Source organism: Phoenix dactylifera, chromosome 8, assembly GCF_051530095.1.
Source record: "Phoenix dactylifera cultivar Ajwa chromosome 8, Ajwa_hap1_PhDact_Kaust_v1.1, whole genome shotgun sequence".
Taxonomy (NCBI): Eukaryota; Viridiplantae; Streptophyta; class Magnoliopsida; order Arecales; family Arecaceae; genus Phoenix; species Phoenix dactylifera.
Genome location: NC_143197.1, coordinates 6013230 through 6029567, shown reverse-complemented (window position 1 = coordinate 6029567; position 16338 = coordinate 6013230). Strand labels below are relative to the sequence as shown.

The window sequence follows — 16338 nt, the reverse complement described above, 5'->3', positions numbered from 1 at the left end:
TATCTCAGAACTGAGAGAGAGTAAAGAAGACTGAAGGGTGCCATCTTGCTAAGCTAGTACACCCTCTCCTTCGTTGCACAAAAGATTTTGGATTCAAATCCCTCCCTCACCACATTTCATGGTCTGCTGAAATGTTGGTGATTTTTCTGCTTTGTTCTCAAAAAAAAAAGAAAAGAGACCATTAGGAATGATTACTTCTAACGTCATTAGGTTTAAATCTTAATTAACGATGTAGGATCCATGTCCTCCATCCCAAATCAACGGGGCTACTTTTTATGCTTCTCCTTGGTGCTGCTATCACCATTGGCAAATAAAAAAGAGGGTAGGGGGAGTGCGTTGCATGAAAAGGATCGCCTAACTTACACTCCATGTCTGTGGATATCTTTTTGTGGGCTCAATGCCCTCATCAATCTAATTTAGAGAAGTGTCTTTATTATCTTTCTGTTAGTTGTTACACCATTAGGATGATGGTCTGGTTGTGGCCGAGTGCCTGTCCTTTTTCTACTTCTTTACCCCTAATGGGTATGGAAATCTAAGGTCTGGTCCTGCAACCTTAAGGCTACAAAGATTGAGAGGAGTACTATGAAGCCATACTCTATTTCTTATGGGAGCATAGAGGTTGATGCGTGCTTGTAGGGGAGTGTGGGAGAGGATGACCCACGCCTTTGGGCCGGATTGGATTTGGATTTCTTGCAAGTAATAATCTTCACAACCTTGGAGTGGGTGTCAAAGGCTCCAACTCAACGTGGCCCAAGGGACAGGCAGACAGGCTTTTCTTATTCACGGCCGATAATAAACTAATGGCTGCAAGCATGTGCACATAATCCATCCATATAGTACACACACCCCCATGAGAGAGAGAGAGAATTAGATCTACTTATTAAACATGTCAAAAATTCAGACCAAATCAAACTATTTTATTCAAACATGTAACACAGTTCGGCTTACAATAGGTTGAATCGAGTTAAACAGGTCAAGCCTAGCCATCCCTAATGAGAATGCGTATTGATATTAAAGTAGCAATTTTCTCTAAAATGTTAAGAGGCTTTCATGATTTTCCTCTTAGCCAGATAATCCTATTATTGTTGGTTATTGAATTACTAAATAATTCAATGACTTCTTTGAGAAACACCCATGAATTGCAGATAAATAATGTATAATCTTAGCAGTGGTGGTGTTATTGTGTCTTCCATACTTGTTTCTAAATTAATTAACATACGCAACTTATTTTTTTAGTTATCAGTTTTCTGAATTATGTATAAAGTATTTTTTTCCTAGTTATTAGTTATTTGAAATGCCTTTGAAATTTTTAGATTTTTTTTTTCTTTTTAGTTTCAAATCTGGCTCCTGTCAAACTTATCATTTGATGAAATCCCACACCAATGTACACTGGCGATATCATAAAATTTCTCCTAGGTACATCTTTAATGCCTCCAGAAAGAGGAGATTGGAGCATATTGAAAAGACCTTGGACCTTGGTAAAGGCGACAACCTGAAGGACATAGAATATATAGAAAGACACAAAGCGCATACAAATGGAATCATCAGCTAAGAAAGCAAAATACATATCAAATTATAATACCTAAAAAGCAAGTCCCATCATTAGATAGCACTTTAAAGCACCATAAGCTGGTTGTTTTGATGGGTTTTTTTTTAAAAAACATCAGTGGTGGGGACGTGAGCAATTTTTGCCGGCTATGTAAAGTTGCAGGAGGATGGCAGGAAAGTCCCACACATGGAAGCGCACCATGGAGTGAGAGCATACAGCTCCGATATGATCTGATGGTTCTGATCTGATCTTTAATTGTGCAATTATTAAAGAGAAAGCGAAGAGAAGAAGGGCATTTTAAATAAGCCAATTTGATGCAAGTGGGGAAGACAGGCGCCACAGGCCGTGGTCACATCCATCTGAAAGCCACCACGGGATGGAAATGAGTTGTCTGCACTCGAGCAGTGCTTTGCCCAGCAAAAGATTGCAGCTTTCTCCACCCAACCCCTCACCCCAAGGAGAGAGAAAAAAAAAATAAAGGGAAAAGCTTGACCCATTTCCGTCCGGAAAGCTCGGCTGTGACTTGAAATGTATCCAGCTGATGCCTCACATGGGGGGTTGGTTTGGTTCCCCTCATCCCCCGCTCTCTCCTCAGTGCACTCTCACCCCACCTTTTCAAGTACAGAGAAAAAGGAGACCTGGAGGGATTCCAACTGCTGCAAGAGATTAGGTGAGGGAATAATCAATCCTAAGACGCTTTGAACCCTGCTTTTCTCCAAATATATAGTTAATTGAGCCACTTGATATGTGATCACAGTTCCTAGCGAGCAATTACATCGATCGAGAAGGATTGGTGAGACAAAGGGACTCATCTTAACATAATCTCATAACCCCTACGTTTGGTGGAGTGATGTCAGAGAATGGAACAAAACAAAGAGGCCTAATCATCACCCTTGCCCTTCTAGGCAGGAGTCCAAAAATTCTATGATTTTGTCATTGGTTTAATACTGCTCGGGCTGTTGGATCTTAACCTTGGTATCAAATTGATCGATTCGTGCGGTACAAGAAGTGCGTCTTTTTCTTCAGGATTGCTCTGTTTCGGTGCATCCAGCCTAAAGCAAGCGTACTCCAAATTCTCTTTTGCAATAACTTCCATCATTGCAGTAATTACTGAGGTATTGACTATTGACGCGGGGGGGGGGGGGGGGGGGGGGTGCGGAGGACAGAAGCTGACATTATCACATGGAGCTGAATCGGTGGTGAGGCAGGGTGGGGCGGGGGATGGTAGATTTAGTTTAATCATCGCACCTTGGAGAGGAGCTGCATGTGGTACGTCTCCACTGCTCTCTTGATTTATTATGATATGATAAAATCCCTTCAGAGAAAAGGACAGTAAAACATTGCACCTGTAAAGCCACCTTCCCCATGCACTACTGCTGGTACTAGGAGGGGCGAGAGAGAGAGAGAGAGAGAGAGAGATTTCACCTCATGGTTGAGACTGAGAAACTTGATAGGAAGCAGAAGAATTGGCATTTTGAAGGGGCTCTGAAGCTTATTCATTTTGATCTTCCAGGGAATAGGGGACTATAGCGAGGGGAAAAAGAAACGGGCCAGTGTTGCTGAAAGTAGTGTTTGTACTCCTCTCTTCTTCTTTTTTTTTTTTTTGCCTTAGTACAGCAGTAAATAGTGATTCAAAGGCATGTGGTGAGAGGAAAGCGAGAGAGAAGCCAATCATGCAGGCAAATTGATTGTGCCCTGGTGGTGGGCCTCAGTCTCTATTTTCTTTTCAGTGCTGACCAAGACGCTGTCTGCGCAAATGACAAATGAATGCGGTCATTGATGATGAGCTCCACCGAGACAGCTCTGTGGCTCCACAAAATGGAGAGAGGTTTCTGGACAAGTAAGAAGCCTTGTCACGAAGTTAATTAATTTAAAAGTACGTGCATTAGCATTAATTAATGGGGAAAGCATGTTCCCTTCTAGTGCTCCTGCAGAACAATTCCAGGGTGAAGTTTATGTCTAAATAGCTAAAAAAAAAAAAAAAAACATCCTTCTTCCAGACTAAGAACGCGATGTCGTTTGTCTTCCTACGTACTTTGCTTTCGTCTGAATTTACCATCCTCAGTTACCCATTCATGGTATCAAACTGATATGACATTAATGTTAGCCATTGCTGACTTGAGTGTGACCATCGACGCTAAGAACGCGAGCACGGACTGTTTAAAAGAATCTTATCCAATCGTAGCCATAACAAATTACCTTCTCATCTCAATCTCTAATCTATACAACTCCATTCTTAGGATGGAAGAGCCTATTCGAGATACTGCATGGGGTTCAGCATGAAGCCTAGTTTTTCTGTGCTCGGAGATGATCTTATATAAATCTTTGCTGTTTGGTAGCAGGGTACGGATCAATCCAGTGAAAACTGTGGGATTTCCTCGTTGGATTATGTACCAAGAAGATACTAATCCCATGTGCCATGCGCCAGCAGGCAGCGAAACTTGCGGGGAGTCATTGTTTTGTGAGACCCACCTCATGAGACCAACCAACACCCTACTATATTATAGTGAAATCTCTGCAATACCAGGTGAAGATATATAGTACTTTTAGGCAAACACCGCAATGCCAAATTGGATAACAATAAGATATCTAGCATTAGACCAATGCCCTAGGCAATATATGTGACATGCTACCTATAGAGCTTGGACAAAAAAACTGCTCCATTAATTGCCTATCTCACTCATCTTGCAACATAAACAATAAGGTTTGCGCCATTAATCTTGGATAGGATTGTTTAGCGATTAAATATAATCATCGTGCGCAAATCATGAGGATCTATGGATCCAGCACATTGCAATTTAGATTTTTATGTCCTATGTATATAAGCTATTCTAGTTCATTTAAGTACCAAGCGAAGGTATAGATGAAGAATAAAAAAATGTGTTTCCATAAAATAAATTCTTCAACTTATGGTATTCATATCAATCCATGAGAAGTGCGAGCTTACCGTTTCAGCATCATTCTTTGAATCCAAGATTTCTATTTTATATTTTGGATAAACATGGCGGTATGCATTTCATCAAATGAACTCTCAAAGGAAAATAGGACCGACCAACAAAGTGGGATTTTTATGTATGTAGGTGGGTGGCTAGCTAGATGGACGCAAGTCTGTATGTGATTATAAATTCTTTATAGATATGGCTTGGAACTGGATAAGAAAATTTTTGATTGCTTGTATAGTTGCATAATTTATTTTGGTGGCTTTTCAACAAAGTAAATATCCTGCAAGATAGAGGGCAAGGTGATGTACTAGGAGGAAAATTAATGAAATAATAATATACTAGGGTTCTAATTGAGGTGGTTTTATGAGCTGGGAAAAGGAAAACGATTTGATTGAAGTAATGTGCTGTCAAATTTTTATTATCTTTATTCATCTACCTATACCTACCATGTCAACTAAAGCAAAGTGTGGAAGTTTAAGCTACTGCATGGAAACCATTATGATATTCTTACGAGCTTGAAGATGCAATAACTAGTCGTATTGTTCATGCGGAAGGAAGTCTATATAAACTTTAAATAAGTTGTGAAGAAGACGATGTTGAGCAATCAAGTATTATCTTAATAATGATTATCAACTGAATTAATTTAGGCTACTTATCTCAATCGATGTTATGGAGTATATTTTCAAACATTGGCTATTTCAGTCTTGGCAGTCAAGAAATGACTCATCAACCAGTGGAATAGAAATGGCTAAGATCCCTTTTTTGAGTTAGGAGTATGCTCCTTTCTCAATTAGTGAAAACGTGAATCTATGTTTTACATTTAGGAGATGATCTTTTAATATATATGTGAACATAGTTATTAATAAATAAAACAAAGGGTTCTTCCAGTGCGAGGAGATGAAATCTTAGTAGCAAAGATATTTCTGAAAGAAACAAAGAAAAAAAGCAAAGGGAGGAGACCGAGAAAACAAGTAAGAACAACTTGGACATGCAAAGCCAAAGATCCATGCTCCCAAGTAACCTTTTTTCGGCAAAAGAAGATCTATAGAAATACTGATAGCAATGAAGAGACAACAAGAGAAAATAGAGGCAAACAATCATAAATCAGAAAAATTGATACAAGAAGAGCTTGGCCACCTGAGGTGCCCCATTTTTGTGTATACTTGGCTAAGATAATAGTGCCCCCTACAAAATGAAGATGCTAAATTGATCTTGATTTTATTATTATTGTCATTCAGCAAAGCCTTCAATTTTGTATAGTCCTCAAGTACTTTGCCCCAGTTATCTCTTTTGTAAATCTTGCACACTTTCCCTGTACACAATTACTTGTATGTTTTTATACGGCAATAGATGTCTTGGGACCATGTATATAGCTACTCAGAAATCAACCTTAGAATTCTCATGCCTAGCTACTATTTTTTGTTGTATCTTGTAGAATCATAATCAATCCTGTGGCTGAAGTCTTAACAAGCTATAAGGTTGTTGTATCCATATAACTTATAATAACTTATAGATTTTAGGCTTCATTAATTTTCTCTGGTGTCGGTTTGCGTGGAAAATTTGCTCTTGAAAGTAGCCATGTTTTATTCATGCAAATTTGGCACCGCATTCTCCAAACATCCGCTGATGCGATAGGCATATTTCCATTACAGACTCCGATATTTTACTGCAATGCACAGCGGATCTTAAGATTCACATTCGGAATACGATCACTTCCAAGTGCACCTGGGAGCAGCCTTGCATCATGCTTCCAAGTTCCAACACGACTCTGAGAACTCGACGTGTACTGCCCTCAGCCTGTAATGGAGTTCATTTGGACCTAAAAAATAGAAGAAAACCGTGCAATCCCTGTCCTTTCCTGGTCAAACCCAGTTGATGCCAGTGTTTCCCAAACTCTAAGCAACGTAATGAACTCCTAATCATAAATGGAGAAGTTTATAAGCGGGAAGCTGCGCATCAAAGATTGGAACCAGCTAAAGCTGGCTTAATAATTCCCCATGCTCGACAAAGACATTTCGGCTCCTTAAACAGAGACCTCTCGCAAACTTCCAGTCCAAAAACCACAACCACCGCAGCAATAATGGCAGCCATCTGGTCTTCAAAAGCGGCTGAGCTTTTACTCAGTCCACGTCCCAGTCATGCAACCACAGATTAGTGTACGAGCAAGTGGGTGCAATTCTTACAAATGTGACAGCTTCGGGTTCGAAACCACCACTGATTAGAGTGCTCCTATGATAAGCTATATGCAAAGAGCCGTCGGCCAATCTCAAGCTGGAATTAGGGCTAGATAAGCTTGTTTTGTTTGCCATCATGGTGGGGTTATCATTAAATTAAACAAGGTGTCTTAGTCGAACAGTAGTAAAGAGAGTTGGCCTGTGATGGGATTTTTTGGGACCATTCGCCTCGTTCTCCTCCCCTTTGAACAAAACAAACATGCCTGTCCTTTCTCTGATAGGACGTGACGCCCTTTTGGCCATCAAACCCGACCCGCACCGCCGCTAGTTCAGCTGAGGAGTTGGGTTTTGTTCTGTGCAGGTCGCCCTCAAGCTGACCCCTGACCAAAATTTTGGATCGGCTGATTCGGCTCTGAGCTAGCTCATCTGAACTTGGATCCTGATGACTACATTGATCTGAACTCCGATATACTACCGGGAGACCAGTCAATATTGCAAGCTTCAATACTTTGAATCACGTTTTTTTTTTTTTTTTTTTCCATTGCGTTATGGACCTTTTAGCTAACATGGTATAAATGGTTCGAAACAACCACATGTTATAACACCGTAGCAATGGTAAAAAAACTAGTTAGATTTTTTGCATGTACATTCTTGCAAATATGGTTTATTATATTATATTTTTTGAAAATCATCGCTATCAACAAATATGTTTCTTAAATCATCTTGTTTTGCAATAATACCTCTTCTATTAGATTTTTTTGGCTAATGATAATAATAAAAAAAATCGTAAAAAAAAACTTTCTTACCTCTTCAAATTAATATTTCTGAAAAATTTATACAAAATTATAGCTCCTTATACAAACCAAGTGTTGATTTTTTTTTTCAATATATTATTGCGGAAGGGTAATGGTATTATTTTATACTTAAAATCGTTATTTGTTAATATCATCAATAAAAAATCTAATAAAATGAGCAATATTATTAAATCATGATGATTTGATGGATATGCATATAAATGGTGATTTTTGGAGTATAAATATGCAATAAGCCGGATTAATAGGGCATACATGCAAAAAAATTAAAAATAATTCAAGGCCTTATTCATCACTAAAAGCCAGAAAACATGGAGGTGTTTAGATTCACAGATGAACCCTATTCTAGTGTTTGTATAATATATTATATATTTAAAAACAGTAATTACTATGATGACTTCTTTATGGTGACTCTAATGTGACTAACTATTCATTGCCCATTCGAATAAACTAATATTTCTTGATTAAAAACTGAATAAAAGAAAACCTTTTATTCCAACATCGAGGCAATTAAATGATATTTCCTATTATAGCCAGTAATAGCGGGATGAGACGGTGCGGCTTCCGATTCCACCGGATTGGTTTGAAATGGCAAACATGGGCGCTGTTGGATTCTGCCTCCTTAAACGTCTCTCTCCTCCTTACTTTAAAGCTGAGCCAATCAACTAACCATGGCTGCCCCTGCACTAGCTTGCCGTGTTGCGTTTCCTACTCTCTCTCACACGTGCGCGCTCACACGTGCACGCACGCACGCACGCACGAACACAAACACACAGACCCAAAGAAGTGACCCAATTGGTCAATTTGTTCCTTACGCTTTTATTGCGGACTCCTCCAAATCCAGGCTGGCCATGAAGGATTCGAGAACCGGAGACTTTTCCACGTCAGGCTGTCCGTGGCATTCAAGGCATTAGCACGTGAGTAGCGACCATACTTTCACCAGTGGCACCGCTATTTCCGTTATCTATTGGTGTAACAGGAAAAAGATGCTTGTTATTTGTCTGACCAATCTCAAAGTGGGGAATCTGAGACGTAATCATGATTGCTATCATGCAGCTGGAAAGAATGAGCAATGTTAGAAATGATTGATGATATACACGGATGATTATTTTTTTTCCAAACAAATACAAAAAAGAAAAAACAATGCTCAAGAAATTAACATGTAATATGATCGACCAAAAAAATTGGTTAATGTGAACCTAGTTTTTCTACCCAGACAATAACCATATTCCTTAAAGTTTAAACTTCAACTTTAGTCCATGATATTGATGAGTTCATGTATAGAGCTATAAAAAGAATAAAGTTTTACCATGTAACCATGTAAATTTAAAAGAAATAGATCTGACCTTGAGTCATGGACTCTATAATAGCTTGCCACACTACAAGAAGATCCGCGTATGAAGAAAGTTTGCCATACTTCAAGAGAGGGAGATTGAAAGGAGTTTTTCTGAAGAGAGAGAGAGAGCTCTATATGTGTATTTTGAAAAAAAAAATTTCATGACTTTTCACCGTTGTGAAATTCAGTTTATGCCATTGAGATTACTAGAATTTACAAAATTCAAAATACACTCGTTAATGTGGGCTTTAACTAAACAGGATCCAACAAAACAACCTCAATGCATCTTTTTTTTATTATTTAGCATCCACTGTATTTTGCTAAAATACTCATACAATTAAACAAATAGTGAAAAAGTAATAAAAGAATGACCGTCAGTTATGACAGCTAAATCCACTTCAAGCTATTGTGACGCAGGATTACTGGACCAAGGTTAAAATGATGGTGATACAGCCAAATTGACTCTGTTATATCTGAAAAATTGATACCATCATTGCATTATGAATAAATAAATAAAAGTAGTTGTCGCAATGCTAATAACCATCAACCTAAAAACAAAAGACTGGTATAAATCATTATGACGACCGGTATTTTACACCACGAACGTTGGCGCGGGGGCGTGGGGTGGAATGGTGGAATGTGAGCGTGGGATCAAATCCGTGTGGTTGTGGGAACGAGGAGGTGACCGCACCAGCCATGTGAGGCTCCGAAGCCTCAGGGTACTTTTCGCCTCGCTTTAAACCCGTCTCGTCCCGTCCACTGCCCACCCGACCCCACGACTCACTCCCCCCCTCCCTGCGCGGTACAAAAACCCCATGTGGTGCCACCGTGCACATGATTAACCCAACCCCCCCTGGCCCCACCCAAAGGCCGCAGTGAAAGCTGAGCACTAAAAAATAACAATAGCAAGAGGCTCCATTTGGCCCAGAAATAAGAAAAATAGAACTAATAAAAATAGTCATATCATGACTATTTTTTGTTTTTATTTTAAATAATGAAGATATATGTCTTTTAAAATATCTTTAAATGATGAGCTTTTTTGTCCGTATATATAATATATTTTTATTCTTAAGATATAGTTTATGACACATTTTTTTTGAAATAGTTATATCTGTTATAAATAAATTTGACCAATATAACAAGCTATACTTCTTTCCCAGAGACTGTGGTCCAAATTATTTTAACACTTGTACTTATTTTACAACTGAAGCGAATATAGAATAAGGTTTTTAGTTGAATTCCATGGACGGAGACACAAGCAATAAAGGTCAAGAAAGGCCTAGAGACCGCAAGGATCCATGATGGTGAAACGAGAAAAATTTGCAGATGGAGGTGAACATTTACCAGCCCCATCATTTATCAATATCTACGAAAGGGACGGCGATATGATCGCCAGAGAGAGCTGATGCCATTCAAATCCGCAGAATAGTTGCTCCTTGGATTTATGATTAAGATAATAAAATAATAAATATGTTACGGTATGGTGGAGGTGCGCGAACTGGGATGCAGGATATTATTAGTTTAGACGTAATTATTATATTATTATTATCATCGTGAAAGGGGGGCAGCAGCAACAACAACAACACGAGAACAGCAATAAAGACGACAAAAGGAGGGAGCGAGGAGGGGCCAAGACCGGAACCCAAATCATGGCTTAGGGAAAAGGGCATTTGCCAGTGGAAGGAAGAGGGAAAGAGAAAAGAGTGAGAGGAGGAAAGGCCCATTGACCCAAGCCCCCGGAGCCTCGTGCCAGAGAAAGGAGGGGAGAGAGAGAGGAGCGAGGTTTCAGGTGCAGAGGAGAACGTGCCCTATATGAGCAGATCTGGATCTATCGACACACTACCACTCTCTCCTGCTTTAAACGACCAAAGCAGAGAGAAGGAGAGAGGGATAGAGAGAGGAAAGAGGCCATTAGAATCGTCGCCAAACCATACTGGGCGAAGCAATAAGTGAGCCGAAGAGGGCAGGATAATTGATAGGCCGTTGCTGGTGACTCGCAGCTTTCCACTCTTCTCTCTGATCTTTGGGAATGGAGTTGGCCAGTAGCTCAGGGCTGCACTGTTCTTCTGAGAGTAAGAGAGATAAAGGAGGGAGGGAAGAGGACTCTAGAGTAGCAGTGACCACGAGTGCCATAGAAAGCAGCAGCCTCGCAGCAGCGGCAGCTGCTCTTTTTTATTAGACAAACAAAGCTCAAGGTAACAAACACAAGCACAAGCACAAGCAGTGGTACTGCTTATTTGGGGAGAAAAGGAATAAGGTTTTAGACTTTGGCTTTCTTTTTTTTTTTTGTTTTGTTCTTCGATCCCCCACCCTTTTCTCCACACAACTGCTTTTTAATGGCAGCAGTAGGAGGGGAGTTAGTGTCAGCTGCTCTTTCTCGTCTTGTTTCTCTCTTTTAACACACCCTTCATGCTTTCCTCTTTACCTTTTTTTCCTCTCTTTCCTTTTTCTTTAGCCGGTGCAGAAGTGAGTTAATAAAAGAAGAAAAGAGGAGGAGAAATAGGAAGCAGTAAAAGAAGAGGAGGAGTCTTTTGTTCTAAAATTCCATGGACGCCTACGAGGCGACGAGGATCGTGTTCTCGAGGATCCAGAGCCTGGACCCGGAGAACGCCGCCAAGATCATGGGGCTTCTTTTGATCCAAGACCACGGCGAGAAGGAGATGATCCGCCTCGCCTTCGGGCCCGAGGCCCTCGTCCACTCCGTCGTTCTCAAGGCCCGCAAGGACCTCGGCCTCGTCCCCCCCTCCACCCCCGCCACCCCCTCCGCCGCCGTAGCCTCCCCATCTCCATTCCTCCTCCCCCGCCAGAACTCCACCCGCCTCGGCCTCGTTCCCCCGCCGCCGCTCTCCGTCTCCTCCCCCTCCTCCTGGGCTCCGCCCCCCGTCTTCTCCCGCACCAACAGCAACGGCAGCGCTCTCAACGGCTCCGCGGACGACGTCCTCGTCCAGAACCCCGCTGATGAGCTCATAAGCCCATGCAATCCAGTCGTCGCCTCGCCGTTCCACGGCGCGGGAGACCTCATCGACGAGTTCCAGCTCCAGGACCAGCTCTCTTTCCTCAACGACGCCCAGGTCTCCTCCCCCCTCCCCATGGGCTCCAAGTCCGCCGCCGCCAACGACCTCTTCTACCAGGACGTCGAGTGCCGGAGCCCGAGTGGCGACGGGAACGGGATGCTCTACCCCTACGGGGTCGGTTGGGGGGCCAACGGCCACCACCGCCGAAGCTGCTCCGTCACCGACCTTTGCCTCGGCGCCGACCCCACCGGCACCTTCGGGTGGAAGCCCTGCCTCTACTTCGCCAGGGGCTACTGCAAGAACGGCAGCGCCTGCCGGTTCCTCCACGGGCTTCCCGACGACGCCGCCGTCCCCGCCGCGGCGGTGGCCGCGGGGAGCAAAATGGATGCCGTGGTGGAGCAGCAGTGCCAGGAGCTGCTGCTGAGGTCCAAAAGCCAGAGGCTGGGTGGCGCTTCCCAGCTCATGGCCTCCGCCTTCCCCTACTCCCCTACTGTCTCCGTGCCGCCGTCTCCCTCGTCATCGAGCAAATGCCTCAACTTTTTGCTCCAGCAGCAGCAGAATGAGAGCCAAAGGTATTTGCTCTCTCTCTCTCTTTTTGTGACGCCAAAGATCGAATTTTAGCGTCCTAGTCCATGAATGGTTCTTAATAAAGGTGCTGGCTTTCGAATTCCGACAGGGCGGCAGCGGCGGCAGCGCTGATGCTCGGAGGCGACGAGTCTCACAAGTTCATTGGCCGGTCTAGAATGGAAAGGAGTGATTTTGCCGGCATGGTGAATCCGGCATCGAGGCAGATTTATTTGACCTTTCCGGCCGACAGCACTTTCCGCGAAGAAGATGTCTCAAACTATTTCAGGTTGGAATTATTTTGCTGCTGCCTATTAAATACTTAAGTTTGTTCATCCGGGAGCTAATCTTCGCCGCTTTGTTTCTGTTTCCAAAATGAAGCATTTATGGGCCAGTTCAGGACGTGAGGATCCCATACCAGCAGAAGAGGATGTTTGGGTTCGTGACCTTCGTCTACCCGGAAACGGTGAAGCTTATCCTGGCCAAGGGGAACCCTCACTTCGTGTGCGACGCCCGGGTCCTCGTCAAGCCCTACAAGGAGAAGGGAAAAGTCCCCGACAAGTACAGGCACCACTCCTCCCCCGCTTCCCTCCTGGCTCGAACAAGTTTTCCTAGCTTTTGAGCAACATTTGTTTCCTACCTTGATATCTAATTCCGACCCTTTCTGGCCGCAGGAAGCAGCAGCAGCAGGCCGAGAGGGGGGATTTCTCCGGCTGTACTACCCCTACTGGCCTCGACTCCAGAGACCCCTATGACCTTCAGCAGCTCGGTTAGTTCTTCTCTACTCCGTTTCGATATATAGAGTCAGTATTCTTTCTTTTCTTTCTTTTTATATTTAGTTTACTGAACTGGAGTGGATTGGAGAGCAGCAGCAAGGATGCTGTATAACAGCACCAGCAGCCAGGAGTTGTTACTGAGGAGGAAGCTAGAAGAGCAGCAGCAGGCAGCGGAGCTGCAGCAGGCCATTGAGCTCCAAAACAGGCGATTCATGGGCCTCCAGCTCCTCGACCTCAAAACCCGAAGCCTCTCCTCCTCCATGCCCACCTCCACCACCAGCTCCACCATTGCCACTCCTCCAACCATCACCATTCCTGCTCTGGATTCTAGGAGCAATGGTGGAAGCCAGGAAGACTCGCCATCGGAAGGTACGAATCCTTTTAGGTTGATTGAGCTAATCAGCTGGATTTGATGGATGGTTTAGCTATGAATGCAATCTAGTGGTTTCTATACTTGGATTATTTTTCGGGTGAACGGTGGAGGTGAATGAGAGGGTATATTTTTCTCTTCATAGGCAGCAAGAGCTTCGGTGAGCCGCCTGGCGCGGCACCAGACCTCAAGGGAAGCACTGCTTCCCACGGACTGCTTCGCCAGACGCCAGTCAACGCTGCCGATAAGGAGGAATCTCCCGGTGAGACGACCCCCAATGGAGATAGCGATTTCCAAGAAAGGTGATAAAATAATTGAAAAGCCCTCTCCCACTTGCCCTTTGTTTGTTATTATCTATAATACTGTTGTTGTTATTATTATTATTATTCTCTCTCTTCCTGTGAAACCATTTCTTTCCCACTACAGCGATGGAAAGAGAATAAAAGAAACTTAAAAGAAGAAAGGTTCTTTTAGAATTATTAACGCTTGGGAAGCTTTTATATGTATGGATATATATTGTTTTGTTTGTGTAACGGGCTGTATTATTTGTTCTTCAACAATTTGGCAGTGCCGAGCATAACCTGCCGGATAGTCCCTTTGCTTCGCCCACCAAGACTTCGTTTACGCTGGACTCGTTCTCGGCCGGCGAAGCCGATAACCTGGCGGCCTCTGCCGCTGCTACGGCTTCCTACATTGGTACCAGCAGCAGCAGCAGCAGCAGCAGCAGCAATAACCATCTCTTCACCTCCACACTGCTGCCGGCTACTTCTACACTGGACATGGCCACCTTCAAATCTTGCCTCTTCCAGATGCCCAGGTAGCTTGCTTCTATTGTAGTAATTTGTCCTGAACTTACATCAATGTGTACTTCATCATCTAGAAGTACTTTTAAGTTAAAATGCTCGATTCGACTAGGTTCTCGTCCGGTCATGGAGCGATAGGAATGTAAAGTGGGGGTCAGCCCTCCCAATCAAAGTAAGCAGCAGTCCATATTCCCATCATTGTCTTGCAGTCAACGCTCAATTGATGGAATTCTATAGCTAGCTGTTCTTCATTGCTTGTATGTTATGTTGCAGGAAGGAAAGAGTGATAGTGGAATGGATATAGGAAAAGAGAAGTTGCAGTCAGGATGGATAGTTTTCCGAAGGTTCATATAGTTTTTGTTTTTACAGCTTTTACTAGACTATAAGTTATAAGAGTGGCTGTCCACTGTCTCCCCAACCCCTCAATGCAATGCCGTAGTGTTGCTGCTTGCAAGAAAGGAAACAGGGATAGGGGTGGTAAGGGAGAAGATGGGCAAGGGAAACAACAGCTCGGTCGTCAGCAATCAATCAATCAGCCTACCACCAATACAGCATTACGAAAAGCCTGCTACTTTCTACTACTATTACTAGTACTAGTGCAAGCTAGCTAGCTTACTAGCCTTCAGCTACCAGCCGTTAGATACTTAACATTTTGAATATCGAGTACAGACACCAAACAGAAGAGAACAGGACAGGACAACAGAAGCCAGACTGATTTGCGAAAGGATAGCTAAGCGAAGCAGAGGAAAGGACCACACCAAGCGGAGGAGAAGACGGAGGATTACAGAGTGAAGGTTTATTTATCACCATGAAGGCTGTCGTCATCCTCTTGCGTCGTCTCTCTCCTTCCCCCTTCCATTTGGCTTTTACTTTTTCTACTTTCATCTTCTTTTTTTTTTTCCCATCTTTTAAATCTACTGTAGGTAACAGTGATAAAAGAAAAAAAAAGTGAAAAACGAGAATTTCAACTTCTTTTTTCACCTGTGTAGATGTAACATCTATAGTTTTACTCTCTTATTTAGTACTCTTGCCCATAGTTTTATCGTCTCTTTAACAGCCTTTGCATGTCCTTTAGATGTCAGTCGGTACCTCTGATTGTTATCATGGAGTGACGAGTCTTCTCTGTTCTCTCTCTCTCTCTCTCTCTCTCTCTCTCTCTCATTCTTCTCTTGGGTGGATGCAGCGGGAACAGCTACTGCAAGAAACTCCAATGACTAGGTTAGAGTGAAGTGACCTACACTCTATGGTGGAATTTTTCCGTGTAAGAATTCCCCGTACATTGGCAAAGGTAATTAATATCTTTGGAATTTGTCAGCGTCTTGTAGCTTCCTTTCCCTTCGAAGCTATCTTATAATTTATATTCAATCATCTTGCTATTAAATGGTAACCTTCTTTTTTTCCGAGGTGAAAGGTGGTTAAGATTAAATAGTAGCTTTCAAAAGGACTGGGCATGGTAATTTATGACGTTATAATTTAGTTCGCATCTAATGGTGGAACGGATGAGACTAGAAGCATAAGTACTCGTTTAAGTTGATCATAGAACTCCTCACGTCTTGTCAATTGTAGATTACATTTTATATTAGGTAATAATTGAAGTACTAAATAGACTGTTCAACAAGACACGTAATTTAAAATACAAACAACCCTGTTTCTAATGATAGCCAAAATCATCATCTCTCTACTCAAACTGGAATAGAAAATTCTTTGTTGTTTGAGGTTCGACGATATTAACCGCTACTTACTGATGCTGTGATGGTTGAAGCAAGTAAATTTCCCATGGTCGGAGATCCACCCTTTGCGGCCCCGCGCGGTGTCACGCTGTGGTCTTCGTCTCTGCGTGGCTCGTGTAATTTATCTGGAGATCACGGGGGTACTTACGCTGTCCTGTGGTCCACTTCTCTGTCTCGATCTCTGGGCAAACGGGCATTTCCTTTGCCGCTTCCCTCTCACTTTTTCTTTAACCTATTGCGACTGCGACCAATAGCATTTGGGAGTTCG

At 42.7% G+C, this 16338-nt stretch overlaps 1 protein-coding gene across 9 annotated transcripts; it reads left to right on the top strand.

Annotated features, from left to right (window-relative positions):
- Positions 1 to 10113: 10113 nt before the first annotated feature.
- LOC103702192 (zinc finger CCCH domain-containing protein 53-like) lies at positions 10114 to 15376 on the top strand. Of its 9 annotated transcripts, none has more exons than XM_039124441.2 (10): positions 10114 to 11008; positions 11269 to 12399; positions 12504 to 12680; positions 12773 to 12958; positions 13066 to 13160; positions 13261 to 13536; positions 13683 to 13839; positions 14106 to 14354; positions 14453 to 14512; positions 14614 to 15376. In XM_039124441.2, exons 2-9 carry the CDS (start codon positions 11360 to 11362, stop codon positions 14484 to 14486), a joined length of 2214 nt encoding a protein of 737 aa, XP_038980369.2. In that variant the 5' UTR covers positions 10114 to 11008; positions 11269 to 11359; the 3' UTR covers positions 14487 to 14512; positions 14614 to 15376. The 9 variants fall into 9 exon arrangements, with proteins under 9 accessions (XP_038980369.2, XP_017697078.3, XP_038980370.2 ...); XM_017841589.4 differs by having other exon boundaries at positions 10258 to 11008; positions 12773 to 12952; XM_039124442.2 differs by having other exon boundaries at positions 10305 to 11008; positions 13264 to 13536.
- Positions 15377 to 16338: the final 962 nt, after the last annotated feature.